Below are 14,885 nucleotides of genomic sequence, written 5' to 3' on the forward strand. Positions count from 1 at the left end.
ACTTAAAAAAAAAAAAGTTTGAAAGAATATTAGAAAAAAAAACTTGTTTGCGCAGTCGTCTCTTCCTCAAGTACTAATTTAATTCTAATGCAAAAAAGTATGTTTTTTAAATGACGTATTTCTGAAATTATTTAATTTGGTTAAGTAGGAATTGATTTATTTTTTTTATTAAATGACATAACAGGCACAATATTCTATTTCCAAATGATTCATTCATTTATCAATTAACACTTAACACAAGACTTATGATATATTAGTTTTACTTTTAAAATACATTTGATTTTAGAAAAAAAAATCTAAAAACACATATTTAGCACAGTATCCTCAAAATGATTTTTCTATTACCGTTTGATTTTTATATCATCTATGGGGTTTTTTGGTATGATTTTAAAATTCTCTGTCAATAAAGTAGAGTTCAGAATTTGCTGACGTGTCCTCCCGCGCTGCTGTAAACAATTCAACTCAGGTCAAAGTACTACAATGAGTGATTTTTGGTTTTTCCCCACAGTGTGGGGAACTACGGAAGCTCATCAGGCCACAGAAATGACTTAAAACACACACACCACCTATATAATGTCAAACTTTTTGATTTAATTCTACAGCAAGTCTTCTACAGCAAGTCAAACAAGCTCATGCATTTTTACATGCATGTATTACATTTATAGACTATAAGGAATCTACATTGGAATTTTTTATTTGGTTCTTGCCGCTTGTGGATGACGGCAGAATCATCTTCTCCAGAAGGTTCATCATGCGCTCCTGCAGCTGCATACATTGGACCTGAAGCAGGTTCTGCTGGTGCAGGGCCCGCCGGACCTCCCTGCACGTGTCCTCGATGGCTTGGTTGGAGCGCTTTTGTTGCCGCAGCATGGCCTGCATCAGATGCAGCTTCTTCCGTTTCAGGGAATGCTGTCTTTTTGTGCTCTTTTGCTTGCTTGAAACCGGATGGGAGCTGAGGAGAAGATAATCAGGGACAGCGGGTTGATGTCATGGCACGGGCGCAAGATAAGAGCCAGGACTCGATTCACAGAGGGAAGGAGTACGTGTGACATCACGGTGATTTGGTGGTGTTAGATATTATCAACATTTAAATTATTTACTTCATATATTAACCATTGTTATACATTATTAACATTTTAATTCTTTATATTAACCATGTCGAAATGTTTTGTAGATGTGAGGTAGTGTTGAACTCAGTATAATTTGACCTTAAGCTGGAACATATTGTTTGGTCTAAAAAAATTCCTTCTCAGTGTTCTGTGCGAAAACCCATTTAGTCCTTGAGAACAGAATCTGTTTCGAACACACACACCGCTGACTCTGTTTGCGCCATCGCTCACGGAAAAGTACCCAGAGAGTATGTTTTGTCTACAAATGAAAGAGAGGCGGTCTGTTTAACTATAAGAAGCCATCTTCCCCGCGGAAGAGACACATTGGGCACTCTGAAATTCCATCTGTGACGTGATGTTTGGAGTCTGTCACGATGTCCAGAGATCTCTGTTTTTAAATAAATCATCTTGCAAAGGTGTTTTTTCTTACATCAAAAATCTGTCTTCATATTTTTGGAGCAGGCAAAAGAGGACAAATAAATTTAACCTCTTCAGTGGTTACCTGGAACCTTGCGTGCGCTCGCTGTCAGAGCTCCAAGAGTCCAGCTCCTGCTTGACCTCCATTTCGTCCGAGGAGCCCGTGTACTCGGGGAGGAAGCCCATCACCTCCTCCTCCGGTTGAGCCAAGGTGTTGTCGGCGGCTTGCGAGGAAGTCCCGGCGCCCGCCGAGGTCTGGGACTCGGCCCGGTTCTCGGCCCAGTTGCCTCGTCCGCCGACCTCCAAAGGCTTGGATAGGATTTTCTCGATGGCCTTATAATACGGCCAATCGGGCGTCTCGCTGCTTTCCGTGGCATTGGATTTAAGTCGCCTGTTTAAAAGAAAAAGAAAAAACAATAAGTAACACTTTTAGGGCGAGATGGAGAAGTTTGAGATTGACTAGCCTGTACTGGAAGGACATGTTTGTGATCTTCATCTTGATCTCCTCTTTAAAGCGTTGCTCGCCCGTGAGCTGGAAGAAGCGCTGCGACATCCTCTCGTAAACCTTGGCGTTCCTCTTGCTGGTTTTCAGCTCATTGTGGTTCTCCTCCCAAACGTAGAGCAGGGCCTTCATTTCACCGTCGGTCCAGTTGGGGGCCCGCCGGTGCTTCTCGCCCAGGTGGGGAGGAATAAGATAGCCAAAATCATCTCCCGCAGCCATTTTTTTCCCCCCACCAAAATGGCCTTGGCTTTGAAAGGCTTTTATGGTTCGGTGTGGTGCAGTGAGCTTGCGGGGTGAATAGGGAAGCAAACGCTAAAGCCTGCCTTTCCACCTCCCCCTCCCGGACAGACTGAAAGAGCACTCAATAAGGGGCCTAAAGCGGGAGAGCAATCCGGTTAAAAGCTTTTAGTGCTCGATGATGTCACAGTTGCCCCGGCGACGGCAGAGGGAGGCCTTTCTTTTTCACTCGAACCACTCCCACCCTCCCCGCCCCTGCCGCTCGGCCTTCCTTCCTGCTGCTGCATTGGGCTGTGACATAAAAAGCTTTTAGCTGAAAGGCAGCAGTGTGAGCGGGCGCCATTGCTGAAATGTGAGCGGCGGGCGGGGGAGGGGAGGAATGAGCAGACTGGCTTTTGTTTCCCTTGACGACCAGGCAGCCCAGACTGTGCTTCCTCTAAAAGCTTTTGTCAAATCAGTTTATTCTCTGCGGTGTGTGCTTCTCAAACTGGGGTCTGCGACGTGAATTATCACGTCGGATCATTTTCACAAAGTGCGAACAGTACATATGGGCACCGTGGTGTGCGCCAATAAAACTACCATCCCAAAGCAATTACTCTCCCTCCTCCTTATTTTGGGCCACTTAAAATCTCTTTATGAGAATGACATGTCACATAAATATGGCATCGCTGCAGAGATTAAGTTGATTTTTAAATCATTTTTTAGAAGAAAAAAAAAACCCATTATTACAAGTATAAAGCCCTAGGTTTTTTTTTGTTTTTTTTTAGAACAAAATGTGTTTGAGAATATAGTCCAATATATTGTACTCTACATTTGTATAGTTGAACTTCACTTGTTCATATTACTTTCTTCCCTCATTAACGTTAATCAACATTGATAATATAAAATCCTGATTTTACCTTCACTTACAGGGCAATAAAACCCGATTCTGATTTTTCCCTCTAAAAAATATATATATATAAAAAAAATAAGGCCAACAATATGACAATTACCAATTTACCCAAAAGGCAAAAAAAAAAAAGGGTGCGCCAACTGGCTAACTTCTCTTTCTTTTCTTTTTCAGGGTTTAAAATGGAAGTAATCCAGACTGTTAATCCAAGGGACAGACTAATCTACAGATAAACCGGCGCAGCTCACGTCGTTCAAGTAATTGACTGTTTGAAAAACTTTTTTTTTTCCCCTCAGGGCATTGAATCGATTACAACTGGACAGCTCTGTTTGTCTCAGAAGACGTTTTGGCCTCTCATCCAAGAAGGCTTCATCAGATCATGCAAAAAGGCTTGATTAGGACAGACCGCGGCAGCTGTTAGTATGGAAAACCCAACTATTTATGCTCTAAATTGGAAACGCTCAGAAATGCATATCATTCTTTTGGGGTGCAAACAGCCATCGTTCTACGACAAACAACAAAAACAAAGTCCTCGCTGACTGCACTGCAGAGGTAGTTTTTACACTTGAATGGAATATTAATGAGGGAGTTTCCACCTAACGACTTATTGATCGACAAAGGCCTGCAAGGCATTTTAACAATGATCGTTTACAACCTAAGGATGTAAACCATTTCTGCTGGTGGGGTGCATAAATTGGAGCATAATTATGCACCTGTGCATGAATATTTGGGTTTTCCACACTAAGTCAGGTTGGGCTGTCTAACCAAGCCTTGTTGCATGAACTGGTGAAGCCTTCTCGGATGACAAACACAGCCGTTGTGATCAATTCAATGCACTCTATATATGTAAAATTTCATATTAAAATGAATTAGGGATTTAAGGTTGTTTTAAAAAAAAAAAAACTTTTAGAGCAAATTCAGTTAATTCTATTTATATTTGCGTATTCTGTTAACAACTTTAATAGTTTAATGTACAGGCTATTTTTTGTAATAAAATTAAAAAATATATATTTTTAAATTAATACAGTAGTTTTTACTGTTAGTTTTAAGTGTTATTTAAATAAATCTTTCAAATGTGAATTTAAAATAGCAAAAATAAAAATACACTTATTAAAAATTGCTGTTTCGTAAATAAAAGAGGTTCTGCTTTAAAAGAACACAAATGAAGGAAAAACAAGCAAACTTTAATGCAAATTTGTGCACATATATAACATATATATAACACACACATACAAGGTGCAAACATCCATACATAAAATATAAACGCTTTTGTACCATTTCATAGCAAAAATGACAAAAAAAAAGTAACAACAATGACGCATTAACAACTAAGAAATGTTCATCTGTACATAAAATAATGCAAATAAATATAAAAAAAACAAGTCAAAGCAAAATCCAAATACAAACATATGACAGCTGAAGGTTTTATAATATTGTCAGAAGTGACAAAATGAACAGAATGGAATGCGGTTGATAAAAAGTAACTCTAGAGGTCAGCAAACGTCCATGCTCAAATGAAGTTGCCAGGGTGGCACTTAACATTCTTGACATGAAGTCTCACAGTATGAAGTAATTTAACACTGACTGACTTGTACTAGATGTGTGCACAGTGGTGTCAAAACGCAATATCGCAGGTCATGCAACCCATCACGGTTAATGTGGGCTTTTTCTTTTCTTACTGTGCCTTTAAGACAGGGGTGGGGAAGTCCTCAGAGCACCATCGTGAATGCATGGGAAAATATTGTAAGTAACATGAAAAACAAGAACAATTTGTTTTCTCGGTTACATGACATCAATGTTTTTGAAAGTTGAAACGGTTAAAAACGGAAAATCACCGTTTTCCATGTAAAAAGTGAAGCATTTGGAAAAAATGCAAAGACAATGTTAAAAATGGACAAAAGATATGATTGATAACTTTTTAAAAAACAGCAAAAATGTCTTAATGTTAAGCAAACCTTGGAGTGCGGCTTTCTACATTCCATTTCTTTTGTAGGGTTCGTTTACATGTGATGGATGGATGAAAGATGTTCTTTTGTTGGCTATTTTACATGACATCATCCTTTTGGAGCCTGAAAGCAAGTGCGTTGCAAGTTACGTGTCGCTCGGGAGACGGACGCGTTATGGGCACGATGAAGCCAGACGTTCAAAGTACCACCTTTGACGGATTTGCTTAAAAAGTTTGTCTTTGTTATTTTACATGACATCAGCATTTTTTTTTAGCCTAAAGACGCAATTTCAAATAGAAAACAACTGTCGCTTTTTTGTTAACGCTAAAAACGTCTGTGAAAACGCTAAGACTAACTTTAAGCACACGCTGACGCATGAAGGACAGATTAAAAATGGTGTTGGTAGTTTTACGGGAAATTTATGTTTCAGAGCCTAAAAATGCAAACAAAAGTCGTTTTTCCATTCCGACGCTGTAAACGGTGGTTATGTGCATCTGCGCCAAAGTATGAGCGTTTTGGGGCTTTCTAAAATGCTCTTCTGAGGTTCGGCAGACGGGCCAGATTAAAAACTAGGTTCCCCCACCCCTGCTTGAAGGTAAGAATGACCTCCCCCGAAGATGATTTTCCACATGATCCGTTTTATCGTTTGGCTCATTCTCCGGTAAGACATTCGTCCTCTGTGATGCCCTGAGCCTTGAGCTCCTCCAGAACGTTGTCCAGGTGGCCCGGGTCGGGGTAACCGTGGCCCGTCAGGTTGGAGCCGAACTCCGTCTTGTGGTGCACCTCGTTCCAGATGACCGTGTCCGATTCGCCGGTGGTGCTGGAGGTGCCCACGGAGAATATGATGCGGCGGTCCCACGCCACCAGGAGCAGCCTCAGAACCTGAACAAGTAGGGCCGTCTTACACTTTCTGAAGCTTTATGCAGGCGTCAACACACATCCACTTATCAACGCTGTGCTGGTTTTTTTTAGACTACTGATTCTCAAAGTGTGCTATGTGGGCTCCCTCTAGTGGCAGCTCCAAAAAATTGGCTTCAACTTTTTAGTATAACGACCGAGGTAAAACTAGCTTCCGTTTTTAAGTTTTGTGACCACTAATGGGCGTGGGGGTGAAAATTTACAAAAACATGCACATTAGGGAGTAGCGGTCCGCCTACCCCATGCGAATAGCGGGGGTTGTATTTAAGTACAATTTTTATTTACCTTATGCAATACATTTGAATGCGAGAATGACTATTTATATACAGTTTTACTTACTTGGGGAGCTATTTTTAGGTGCTGCTTTGGTATAAAAAGTATGAAAACAACTGTGAATGTTTTCAAAAGTGTTTGCAGTGTGTTTAAAGCAGACGGCTAAAACTACATATATTAACTCATTCACTGCCATTGACGGTTATAGACGTCAAATACTCATTTTAACTATTTCTATTAGTTTAACATTTTTTTCCCCACTTATATTATTATATATATAGTTATATTATTATATAGTTATTTCATGAAGTCATTTAATTAATTATGATTACAAAATTTAATCGCCTAAGGCGATTTGAATTTTTTAATTGTTTTTTCCCCTGTTTTTCTCCAGAAAAAATAAAAATAAAAAATACATTTTTTAATTGTAGTTAATGACTTTAATAGTTACCTCATGATTAATCATAAATGTTATATGTGTTCTAAATGTACAATAAAAACAATTCTAGTTTTTCATACTCTTGTTAACAAAAGTGGAAAAAATTTAAACTAATAGAAATAGTTCAAATGAATTTTTGACATCAATAGCCGTCAATGGCAGTGAATGAGTTAAGAAAAAAACTATATGTTGCCTATCATGGTTTTTCCAAACGGGTGTTCTCTGCATACCTTGCGGCCTTTATCGCTGTCCGGGAGGTAGCAGTGTCTCGGGAAGCCGCGGGCTGTGAAGGGTTTGCCAGGGTTTGGGTGTTCCAGGCCCTTAAGAAAGCAACAGGTTCATTACCTCAACAAAAAAAAACTGCACGTAGAAATAACACAGTGGAATTCTAAATATAAATACGAGAGGTATTGCAAAATATGACGTCGGCTCTACCTGAATGCCAGGAGGAATGTTGTAAATGATGCGGATGGTTTTGCAGTCGGGGTGTCCGGGTAGCGAGTGGGGGATGACGTGGTACTCCATTTTGCCGGGGGGCTGGTTCCCGGTTTTGACGCCGTATATGGTCTTGCAGGTGGGGCACTGCAGGCTGCCGTCCTTGTTGCCGTTGTTATACATGGCCACCAGGCACTGCAGGTGGTACTGATGGCCACACTGCGCCAGGCGGCCCACCGACTCAGCGCGGGAAATGCCGCCCACGCCGGGGCCTTTGTAGCCCGACGGTCCCGACAGGACCTCCATGCAGATGGTGCAATCCTGCACAGTTGCAAACATTATATATCAGTAACTGCTTTTTTCTTTTTTTTTTATTCCCACATTTTTAGGGACATTTCCAATATTTTTGGGGATTAACCAATAAATTACCTCTTCAGGGGGATTACGGACTTTTTGAAGGTATCTCTTCACTACCTCCTCTGGGGTCCTACCTATGACAAAAAAGCAGAACTTGATGCGTTTTGATGCACTTCCTGTCCTGAGCATGTTTTTTTGTTTTTTTTCTCCAAACCTTTGCGGGCCTGCTTCTTGGTGGTTTTGCGACAGCAGTGGCCCAGGCCGGGCACGGGTTTGATGTCGCTCTTGCTGACCGGCGGTGGATGGAGCACCAGCTTGGGAGGACGGGTCAGGCAGACAGGAAGTCCCGCCGCGCTCATGAGGATACCGGTAATCCCTAAGAAAAGAACATGTTACACTTTTTGTGATTTTTCATGATCAGAATGAAAAATCATTCGCTGCCATTGACGGCTATAGACGTCAAAAGATCGATTTTTACTGGGCTGGCAGTGAATGAGTTAAACTGATACCGGTAATCCCTAAGAAAAGAACACGTTAAACTTTTTGGCGTTTGTGATTTTTCATGATCAGAATGAAAAATCATTCGCTGCCATTGACGGCTATAGACGTCAAAAGATCGATTTTTACTGGGCTGGCAGTGAATGAGTTAAACTGATACCGGTAATCCCTAAGAAAAGAACACGTTAAACTTTTTGGCGTTTGTGATTTTTCATGATCAGAATGAAAAATCATTCGCTGCCATTGACGGGTATAGACGTCAAAACATCGATTTTTACTGGGCTGGCAGTGAATGAGTTAAACTGATACCGGTAATCCCTAAGAAAAGAACACGTTAAACTTTTTGGCTTTTGTGATTTTTCATGATCAGAATGAAAAATCATTCATTTGCTGCCATTGACGGGTATAGACGTCAAAACATCGATTTTTACTGGGCTGGCAGTGAATGAGTTAAACTGATACCGGTAATCCCTAAGAAAAGAACACGTTAAACTTTTTGGTTTTTGTGATTTTTCATGATCAGAATGAAAAATCATTCGCTGCCATTGACGGGTATAGAGGTCAAAACATCGATTTTTACTGGGCTGGCAGTGAATGAGTTAAACTGATACCGGTAATCCCTAAGAAAAGAACACGTTAAACTTTTTGGCGTTTGTGATTTTTCATGATCAGAATGAAAAATCATTCGCTGCCATTGACGGGTATAGACGTCAAAACATCGATTTTTACTGAGCTGGCAGTGAATGAGTGTGAATGCCATAAATGTTTTTTTAGAGGGAAAAAAAAGGTTGTCATGTTGTGAGACTCAAGTCTTCAACTGTATAGCTGTTATAACTTGCTCCAATGTTCATCAATATGCTTACCAGCCAGGGCAGGGTGCACAGGGCTGGCGCCATTCAGGTTCTTCACGGGAACCGTCGGCACCCTGCACAAAAGACATCCACTGATAAGCGACAGGTCAGCGTTAAGGTGCTAATACCAATCTGGTGTGAACAGGTGGTGTGTACACACAGCTGGCTGCAGCATATGTCATGTTCAATCCCACGTCAGCAAGTTAAGGAGCTTTTGCACAGTCATGGTCTTGAGGTTCAGTTGTTAAAGCACTTTTAGAGGTTAAAAGAAAAAAAAATGGGGACAGGCCTTCACATGGTGTATTTTTATTAACAAAATACTGGGAGAACCAGAAAACATTCATCAAGAGTGATCTTATGAGGTATGAACCCATGTGGTTTGTTGCCAACTAAATATACTTGTGAACTATAGAGTTCCCATCTCAAAGAACAAAATGTGCTATTTGTGTCATGTTACAATTAGTGTGCGTCCGAAGTACAAGTACATTAAAATCAAGCATTCACACTAATGGCAGAACATTGTTTTCTGCTTTAAATTTTCTAAATAAAGGAAACAAAAGGTCTATTGATACTTACGGTCGGCCACATTTGATTACGGTCATCTCCGAGAATATTTCGATAATCCAGACGGGGACGAAATAAACGCTCGTGCTCCTTAGGTTGAGTTGAACGGCGACGTGACTTGTCGCGCCGCGCCTCGTCTCCTGCTTTTATAGCGCTAATCCGTCTCTTCCCATCTGGTGACTTAACTCGGGTTGTAGGCCATTCAGTCGTCACATCATGGATTACCCGTGAGGCCATAAGGAAGCTTATTTGACCAGCATAGCTCATCTTTCCCTCTGTTAACTTTCACAGAATTTAGCTAATCCTAAATTGGATTGTAACACTAAATCTTTTTTTTTAACCAAGAATGGTACTTTTTTATTTAAAAAATTAAATTAATTTATTTACAATGTCACACCCTTTTATATGCTAATTTTATTGTATTTTTTTTTTAAATAAAAAATATGTCGAGATTTCAATGACAACATTTTTTTTTCTGTGTAAGGGCAAACAAAATTATTCATTTTCTAGCAGGATATCTTTCACTATTCCAGTTTAATAATGCAAACTGACCACATTTTTCATCAAATCTCTTCGTTAAACTCCTCTCAAAATGCAGATAAACATCAAACAATAGGTTAGTTTACTTCCTGTTCCGGTCAATGTTATTACATTCTCCCTGTAGCAGTCTTGGTTTGTTTACCAACAAGCCAAGGAGAAGCATGTCAGCAAGTCACGTTCTTTGGATTGCAGCTAATCTCCCGGCATTAGGCATTAGGACAGCCCTCCATCTGGGAGGAAGAAACCCTTGTACATGAGCAACCCTTAAATCAAGTTACACATATCCGGTTATTTTTTTATTTTATTTTGGAATATCAGGCGATATCATTATTATTCCACTTTAATACAGCAAACAACCCAGTAGAGTGCCCGTATTTTTTTTCCCAAACCACAATTAGTTGAAAAAATAAATAAAAACATAAATTTGGCCTGGTTCCAGAATTTCAAGTCCTGAAAAAGGGCAACTAATTTCTATTGCAGCATAACTGCTAAATTACAAACCAAGAGACCAGCAAAAAGTAATCAAATAAACACCTCTTGCCCTCTGTGCTCTTGGCGAGATAATCAGTGAGCAACAGGTGGAGCTCTCTGGATTTTGACCGGAAGAGCTCTGCTCGCCCATCTGCCGGATGTACTTTCACCTGACAACGTGACTGACTGTACAAATGTGCAAATGATCAAACGTGTCAACCGCTTCTACTCACCCTGAGGCGATGAGGGCGCGGGACTGAGCCATGGCGAGACGCTGCAGCGCCGGTCGGCTCAGCCCCGCCAGGCCTGACCGCTGCGGCAGAGACGTAGACAACGGTCCCAGGACGCGGGCGGAAGGTGAGGGTGCGCGGGCCGAGGCGAGAGGCGGGCCCGAAGTGGGCGCCGCCGGACTCGGACAGGGCGGCGAGGCGGAAGGGTGAGGCGGGGCGGTCAGCGAGGGCGGCGGTGGCGGGGGGAGCGACGGGGGCGGCGGTCGGCCGGAGTTGAGGGAAAGGGCGGCGGTGGCCGAGCTGAGAAGGGACAGTGAGTGTGCGAAGCCGCCGCCGATACCTGGACTTCCCATACCCAGACCGCCGCCCACGACGCCGGGGCCGCCCATCGCCCCGACTATGGCCGTCCTGTGAGGGGACAGTGACCGTGAGATGGATGGCAACCGTGGGAGTGTCAGTGACAAGGCCCCTCCAGAAGTCAGGTGACTGTTATGTTTGGGACTGGGTGGTTTAGTCTGCGGCGGTCTCCGACCCAAAGTTTGAGCGCTGGACACGGTGCCCATCTTGACACTGAGCAGCAGCATGCACTGCTGGCAGGCACAGGGCGCTCCCAAAGAGGTGACAGCGGAAGCGGGCAACGCCCCACTGGGGTACGCGCTCCCATTACCGACCCCTGCCCCACCCATCCTGATTCCCGCACCCCCAGCGGGAAGGTTTACGATTCCTCCTGGATGAGGCGCAGACGCGAGTGCCCACGCGTGGTGGGTTTTGGGCAGGGGCCCCGACACCAAGGGGTACGCCAAATCGGCGCGTCGCTGGATGCGACGGCAGCGCTGCGTCTGCCCGTTGATTTGCGTCATGCTTCCGAAGTCGATGAGGTAGCAGAAACCCAGCGGCGCCAGGTCCAGCCAGGGCTGCTGGCGGTCGCGCGCCGCCTGGATGGCGATGCCCACCTCCGTGTCGTACGCAGTCCAACTGCCCACGTCGTTCTCCCACTCCCACAGCCAGCCCTGGCCGGGCGCCGAAGTGGGCTCGTAAAAGCTGCGTCGGACCGCTCGAAGGGTGCCTGGGGAAGGGCACAAGTGGCTGCATCAATTCTACTTTGTCTCAGACTGATACCAGTTCAAGCACTCGCTCTTTGATTCACTCACCGATACCGAGTACTGTACTTAAGAAATCTAAAATTTAATTGAACACAATGACAAAACATGGTGAATAAATATTTTCTTTCTGACGCAGATGTCGATGCTCCAATGTGTCAAAACTGCTGCAGTATAGCGCCAACTACAGCCGAGGAGGACTGAGTCAATGTCAGAATTTATTTGCCTTGTGACTGGTATTGGCAGCCTCCATGGGTACCCGATATATAAAAATAAGGCCAAGATTGACCCGATACGGTTCTCTAAAACAAACCCCTAGAATTTGCATTGTCATTCCACCATGGAGCCGTAAGCCGTTTATAAGCAATTGCTATGGAAAGTCAAGCTGGCATTTTTTTATCGTATCACAGCATAAATATAAACATTGTGTTTGTCATAAGCAGACATTCAATCACTATAATACAGCCGTGTGGAGCTGTATCTGCTTTAAAATCGTAAGTCGGGTAAGTCGTATCTCAAGGCACAACTGCACTACCTCTGAAGGTGTAAAATGTGATGGCTTTGATTTCGTTCCATTATTCGGGGTCGCTGCCGTTTACACAGACCACGGGAAAACGCCGGCTTTTAGTGAAATGGACTCGAATTTCCTCCATCTTGAATATTACCCCTGAATCAATTTGTTTCTCTGCCGATTGATGCGTTTTGACGCTTGACGTTGTACGCCCACCGCGTCCCATTACTTTCGGACTAGTTGCACAAGTGCAAAAACAAGACGTCATTCATTTTGCGCTAGAACTAAGATGGGAAGGAAGATCACTCACCCGTGTCCTGGCGGAACTGGTGCATGGACTGCAGGTCGATGATGTAGGGCGAGAGGCGAGAGTCCACCTGGCCGAGGACCACGCTAGCGCAGCGCGGCTCGCTCCGGATGACCGCCTCGATGTGGTGACACACTGCCGGGCTGTAGGGCCGCCAGCGGCCGTGCTCGTTCAGCCATTCCCACACGACCACGGCTGACGCGAGTAACATCCTACTCGGCGTCGTCCCGACACATCAGTAGCGCCTCGACGGCAACGCGACTACCCGCCAACGTCCATCTTGTTGTGTTGACGTTGTGCGTGCGCGTTTTTAGCGACATATTCGGCACAGATGCAAATCCTACCTGCTGTGTTTGTAGTTCCGGGTGTGCAACAGCAACTGGTCGACCGCCCTACCACCACTCGATACCCATCAGCCCTTACAAAAATAAATAAATATATACAAAACCATCAATAATAGTAATTTCGTTATTTCATTAAAACATATCCGCAGATGAATCTAAATAAATCCGTTTACGGTTAATCCTCCAACCAAAAGCCAATCAAAATGGAGATAAGACTCCCTTTAGCCAATCATAAAAACACCTCGATGAGATGCCTTGCTGTTTATATAAGATTTCACGCTTCTTTTCATGACGTTGGAACCAGTCTTTTACAAACTAGCTGTAAAAAAAATAGTGGAGATGCCGGGGATTGAACCCGGGACCTCATACATGCGAAGCATGCGCTCTACCACTGAGCTACATCCCCAGATAAGATTTAATGGACGTAAGTAAGTATTTATCCATAGACTTATCTATCAGTGGACTTTTTTACCCTGTGCTGTAGACATTCAAATTAATTTGATGTCTCATAAAATACTGTCTATGACATGACACATGGAGGTCGTTATCTGTCAAGGGGAATATTTGACTTTTTTATTTGTAGTGTTTATTTATTATTCAAGCGACGATGATCAGGGCATCTAATAGGCCCAAATCCACATATTGTAGAAAATAGAATTTCTGAAGTCATTGAGGACTTTTGGAGCAAATCCCGGATTTCTTAACTTAACGTATGAATGGGGGATGTCTATTCCAGGAATGGCATTCATTAATTCAAATGCACCCGACAATGAGTCGAGTCATGATTAGAGCGGAGGTCACTAGCTGCGGATATTTGGAGAAAATCCTTGATTTAAAAAGACTATGTAGGTACAGCATGTGAAGGAGGCGTGCCAATTTCAGGTGTGGCATTTATTTTCAAGTACATTCACAGTTGAATCAAACCATTTATTCAAGCAGGGACCAATATTTGAGGAATATTACATTTCTGAGGTCAATCTGGACTTTTGGAGAAATTACCTTTTTCTGAAACTGGTGAAGGTGTCTATTTAAGGTATGGCATTTATTTATTCAAGTGCACTGACTCAATTTGAGGAAATAGGTTATGTCCAAGGTCAGCGTTCTTTTGGAGAAATCCGAGATGTCTGACATGTGAAGGAGGCATATTTGAGGTGTGGCGTTTACTGGCGAGTGAAAGGAAACTTGAAGGTTCTCATGTTGTGTGATAGGCATCCTCAGACCACATGACACTCCCAGAGAACTGATTTAAATTTACAAACACATCAGCGGTCTCTTCCGTCTCACTCTCTCTCCTTGCCTTGACGTCCCACCCCTGTGGCTTGCCATCTTCTTCACCTTCACTGGGCTGGCTGTTGCTGCTGCTGCTACATCTACTACTACAACGCCGCTCCATTTGTCTGGGCTCCTCCTGAAAATCCTGCATTTCTTCCCCGTCCTCTTCGGAAATGCTGCGGGGCCACAGTTGGACTCCCAGGCGAGCCTCCAGGAAAGCCGCCGCCCTTCTCACGCGGTCCCGGAGCCCTCCTTCCTTATAGACGACACGCCGCAAGGTGTATTCCCCGTTGGTCTCCTTGTTCAACTTCTTGTACAGGACGATGAGCAACGCGACCAGGCCGACAAAGATGAAAAACAGCAAGAGGATGCTTTTGGTGGAGTCAGCCATACCTGAAACAAAGATGGACGGACAGCAGTCACAGCATGAAGGTTTCTTATAATTAGTTGGGCAACATACTGTCCCACATTTGTCAAGACAAATCACACGCACAAAAACAAGAAAAATAACTTTGATTCAGGATCTGTTAGGAAAAAAAGAAAATGTTCACATTTTTTCCGAGAGGCTAATCTCATCTTCGGTCATCGCTTTCAACGCACTTCTGCTCCAGAACCACTCGGCTGCGGAAATGTGAAAATTGGACCAAGCTTACATCCCCTCTGTGCGCACTATTA

The 14,885-nt window shown here is 43.3% G+C and overlaps 2 protein-coding genes and 1 non-coding gene across 3 annotated transcripts; all 3 read right to left on the bottom strand.

The window, feature by feature from the left end:
* Positions 1–607: 607 nt before the first annotated feature.
* On the bottom strand, positions 608–2,586 carry msantd1 (Myb/SANT-like DNA-binding domain containing 1). Its single transcript, XM_077544323.1, has 3 exons — positions 1,991–2,586; positions 1,612–1,917; positions 608–952 (listed from the first exon to the last, which is right to left on the bottom strand). Exons 1-3 carry the CDS (start codon positions 2,245–2,247, stop codon positions 667–669), a joined length of 849 nt encoding a protein of 282 aa, XP_077400449.1. The 5' UTR covers positions 2,248–2,586; the 3' UTR covers positions 608–666.
* Positions 2,587–4,322: 1,736 nt separating this feature from the next.
* On the bottom strand, positions 4,323–13,260 carry dtx4a (deltex 4, E3 ubiquitin ligase a). The gene is made up of 8 exons (XM_077544306.1): positions 12,598–13,260; positions 10,680–11,742; positions 8,884–8,945; positions 7,737–7,898; positions 7,595–7,656; positions 7,166–7,486; positions 6,961–7,050; positions 4,323–5,982 (listed from the first exon to the last, which is right to left on the bottom strand). Exons 1-8 carry the CDS (start codon positions 12,803–12,805, stop codon positions 5,752–5,754), a joined length of 2,199 nt encoding a protein of 732 aa, XP_077400432.1. The 5' UTR covers positions 12,806–13,260; the 3' UTR covers positions 4,323–5,751.
* Positions 13,261–13,272: 12 nt separating this feature from the next.
* trnaa-cgc (transfer RNA alanine (anticodon CGC)) lies at positions 13,273–13,344 on the bottom strand. The gene has a single exon. It is a non-coding gene; the product is annotated as a tRNA-Ala (tRNA).
* Between the last annotated feature and the right edge of the window lie 1,541 nt (positions 13,345–14,885).

The sequence above is a fragment of the Vanacampus margaritifer genome, chromosome 15, assembly GCF_051991255.1.
Source record: "Vanacampus margaritifer isolate UIUO_Vmar chromosome 15, RoL_Vmar_1.0, whole genome shotgun sequence".
Taxonomy (NCBI): Eukaryota; Metazoa; Chordata; class Actinopteri; order Syngnathiformes; family Syngnathidae; genus Vanacampus; species Vanacampus margaritifer.

Excerpts from the sequence above, each read along its gene's own strand:
- msantd1 (XM_077544323.1), bottom strand. The coding sequence starts at position 2,247 with ATGGCTGCGGGAGATGATTTTGGCTATCTTATTCCTCCCCACCTGGGC. Across the intron at positions 1,918-1,990 it reads AACATGTCCTTCCAGTACAG|GCGACTTAAATCCAATGCCA; the intron begins GCTAGTCAATCT and ends TCTTTTAAACAG. Across the intron at positions 953-1,611 it reads GAGCGCACGCAAGGTTCCAG|CTCCCATCCGGTTTCAAGCA; the intron begins GTAACCACTGAA and ends TCTTCTCCTCAG.
- dtx4a (XM_077544306.1), bottom strand. The coding sequence starts at position 12,805 with ATGTTACTCGCGTCAGCCGTGGTCGTGTGGGAATGGCTGAACGAGCAC. Across the intron at positions 7,899-8,883 it reads TGTGCACCCTGCCCTGGCTG|GGATTACCGGTATCCTCATG; the intron begins GTAAGCATATTG and ends TTCTTTTCTTAG. Across the intron at positions 7,487-7,594 it reads TCCGTAATCCCCCTGAAGAG|GATTGCACCATCTGCATGGA; the intron begins GTAATTTATTGG and ends GCAACTGTGCAG.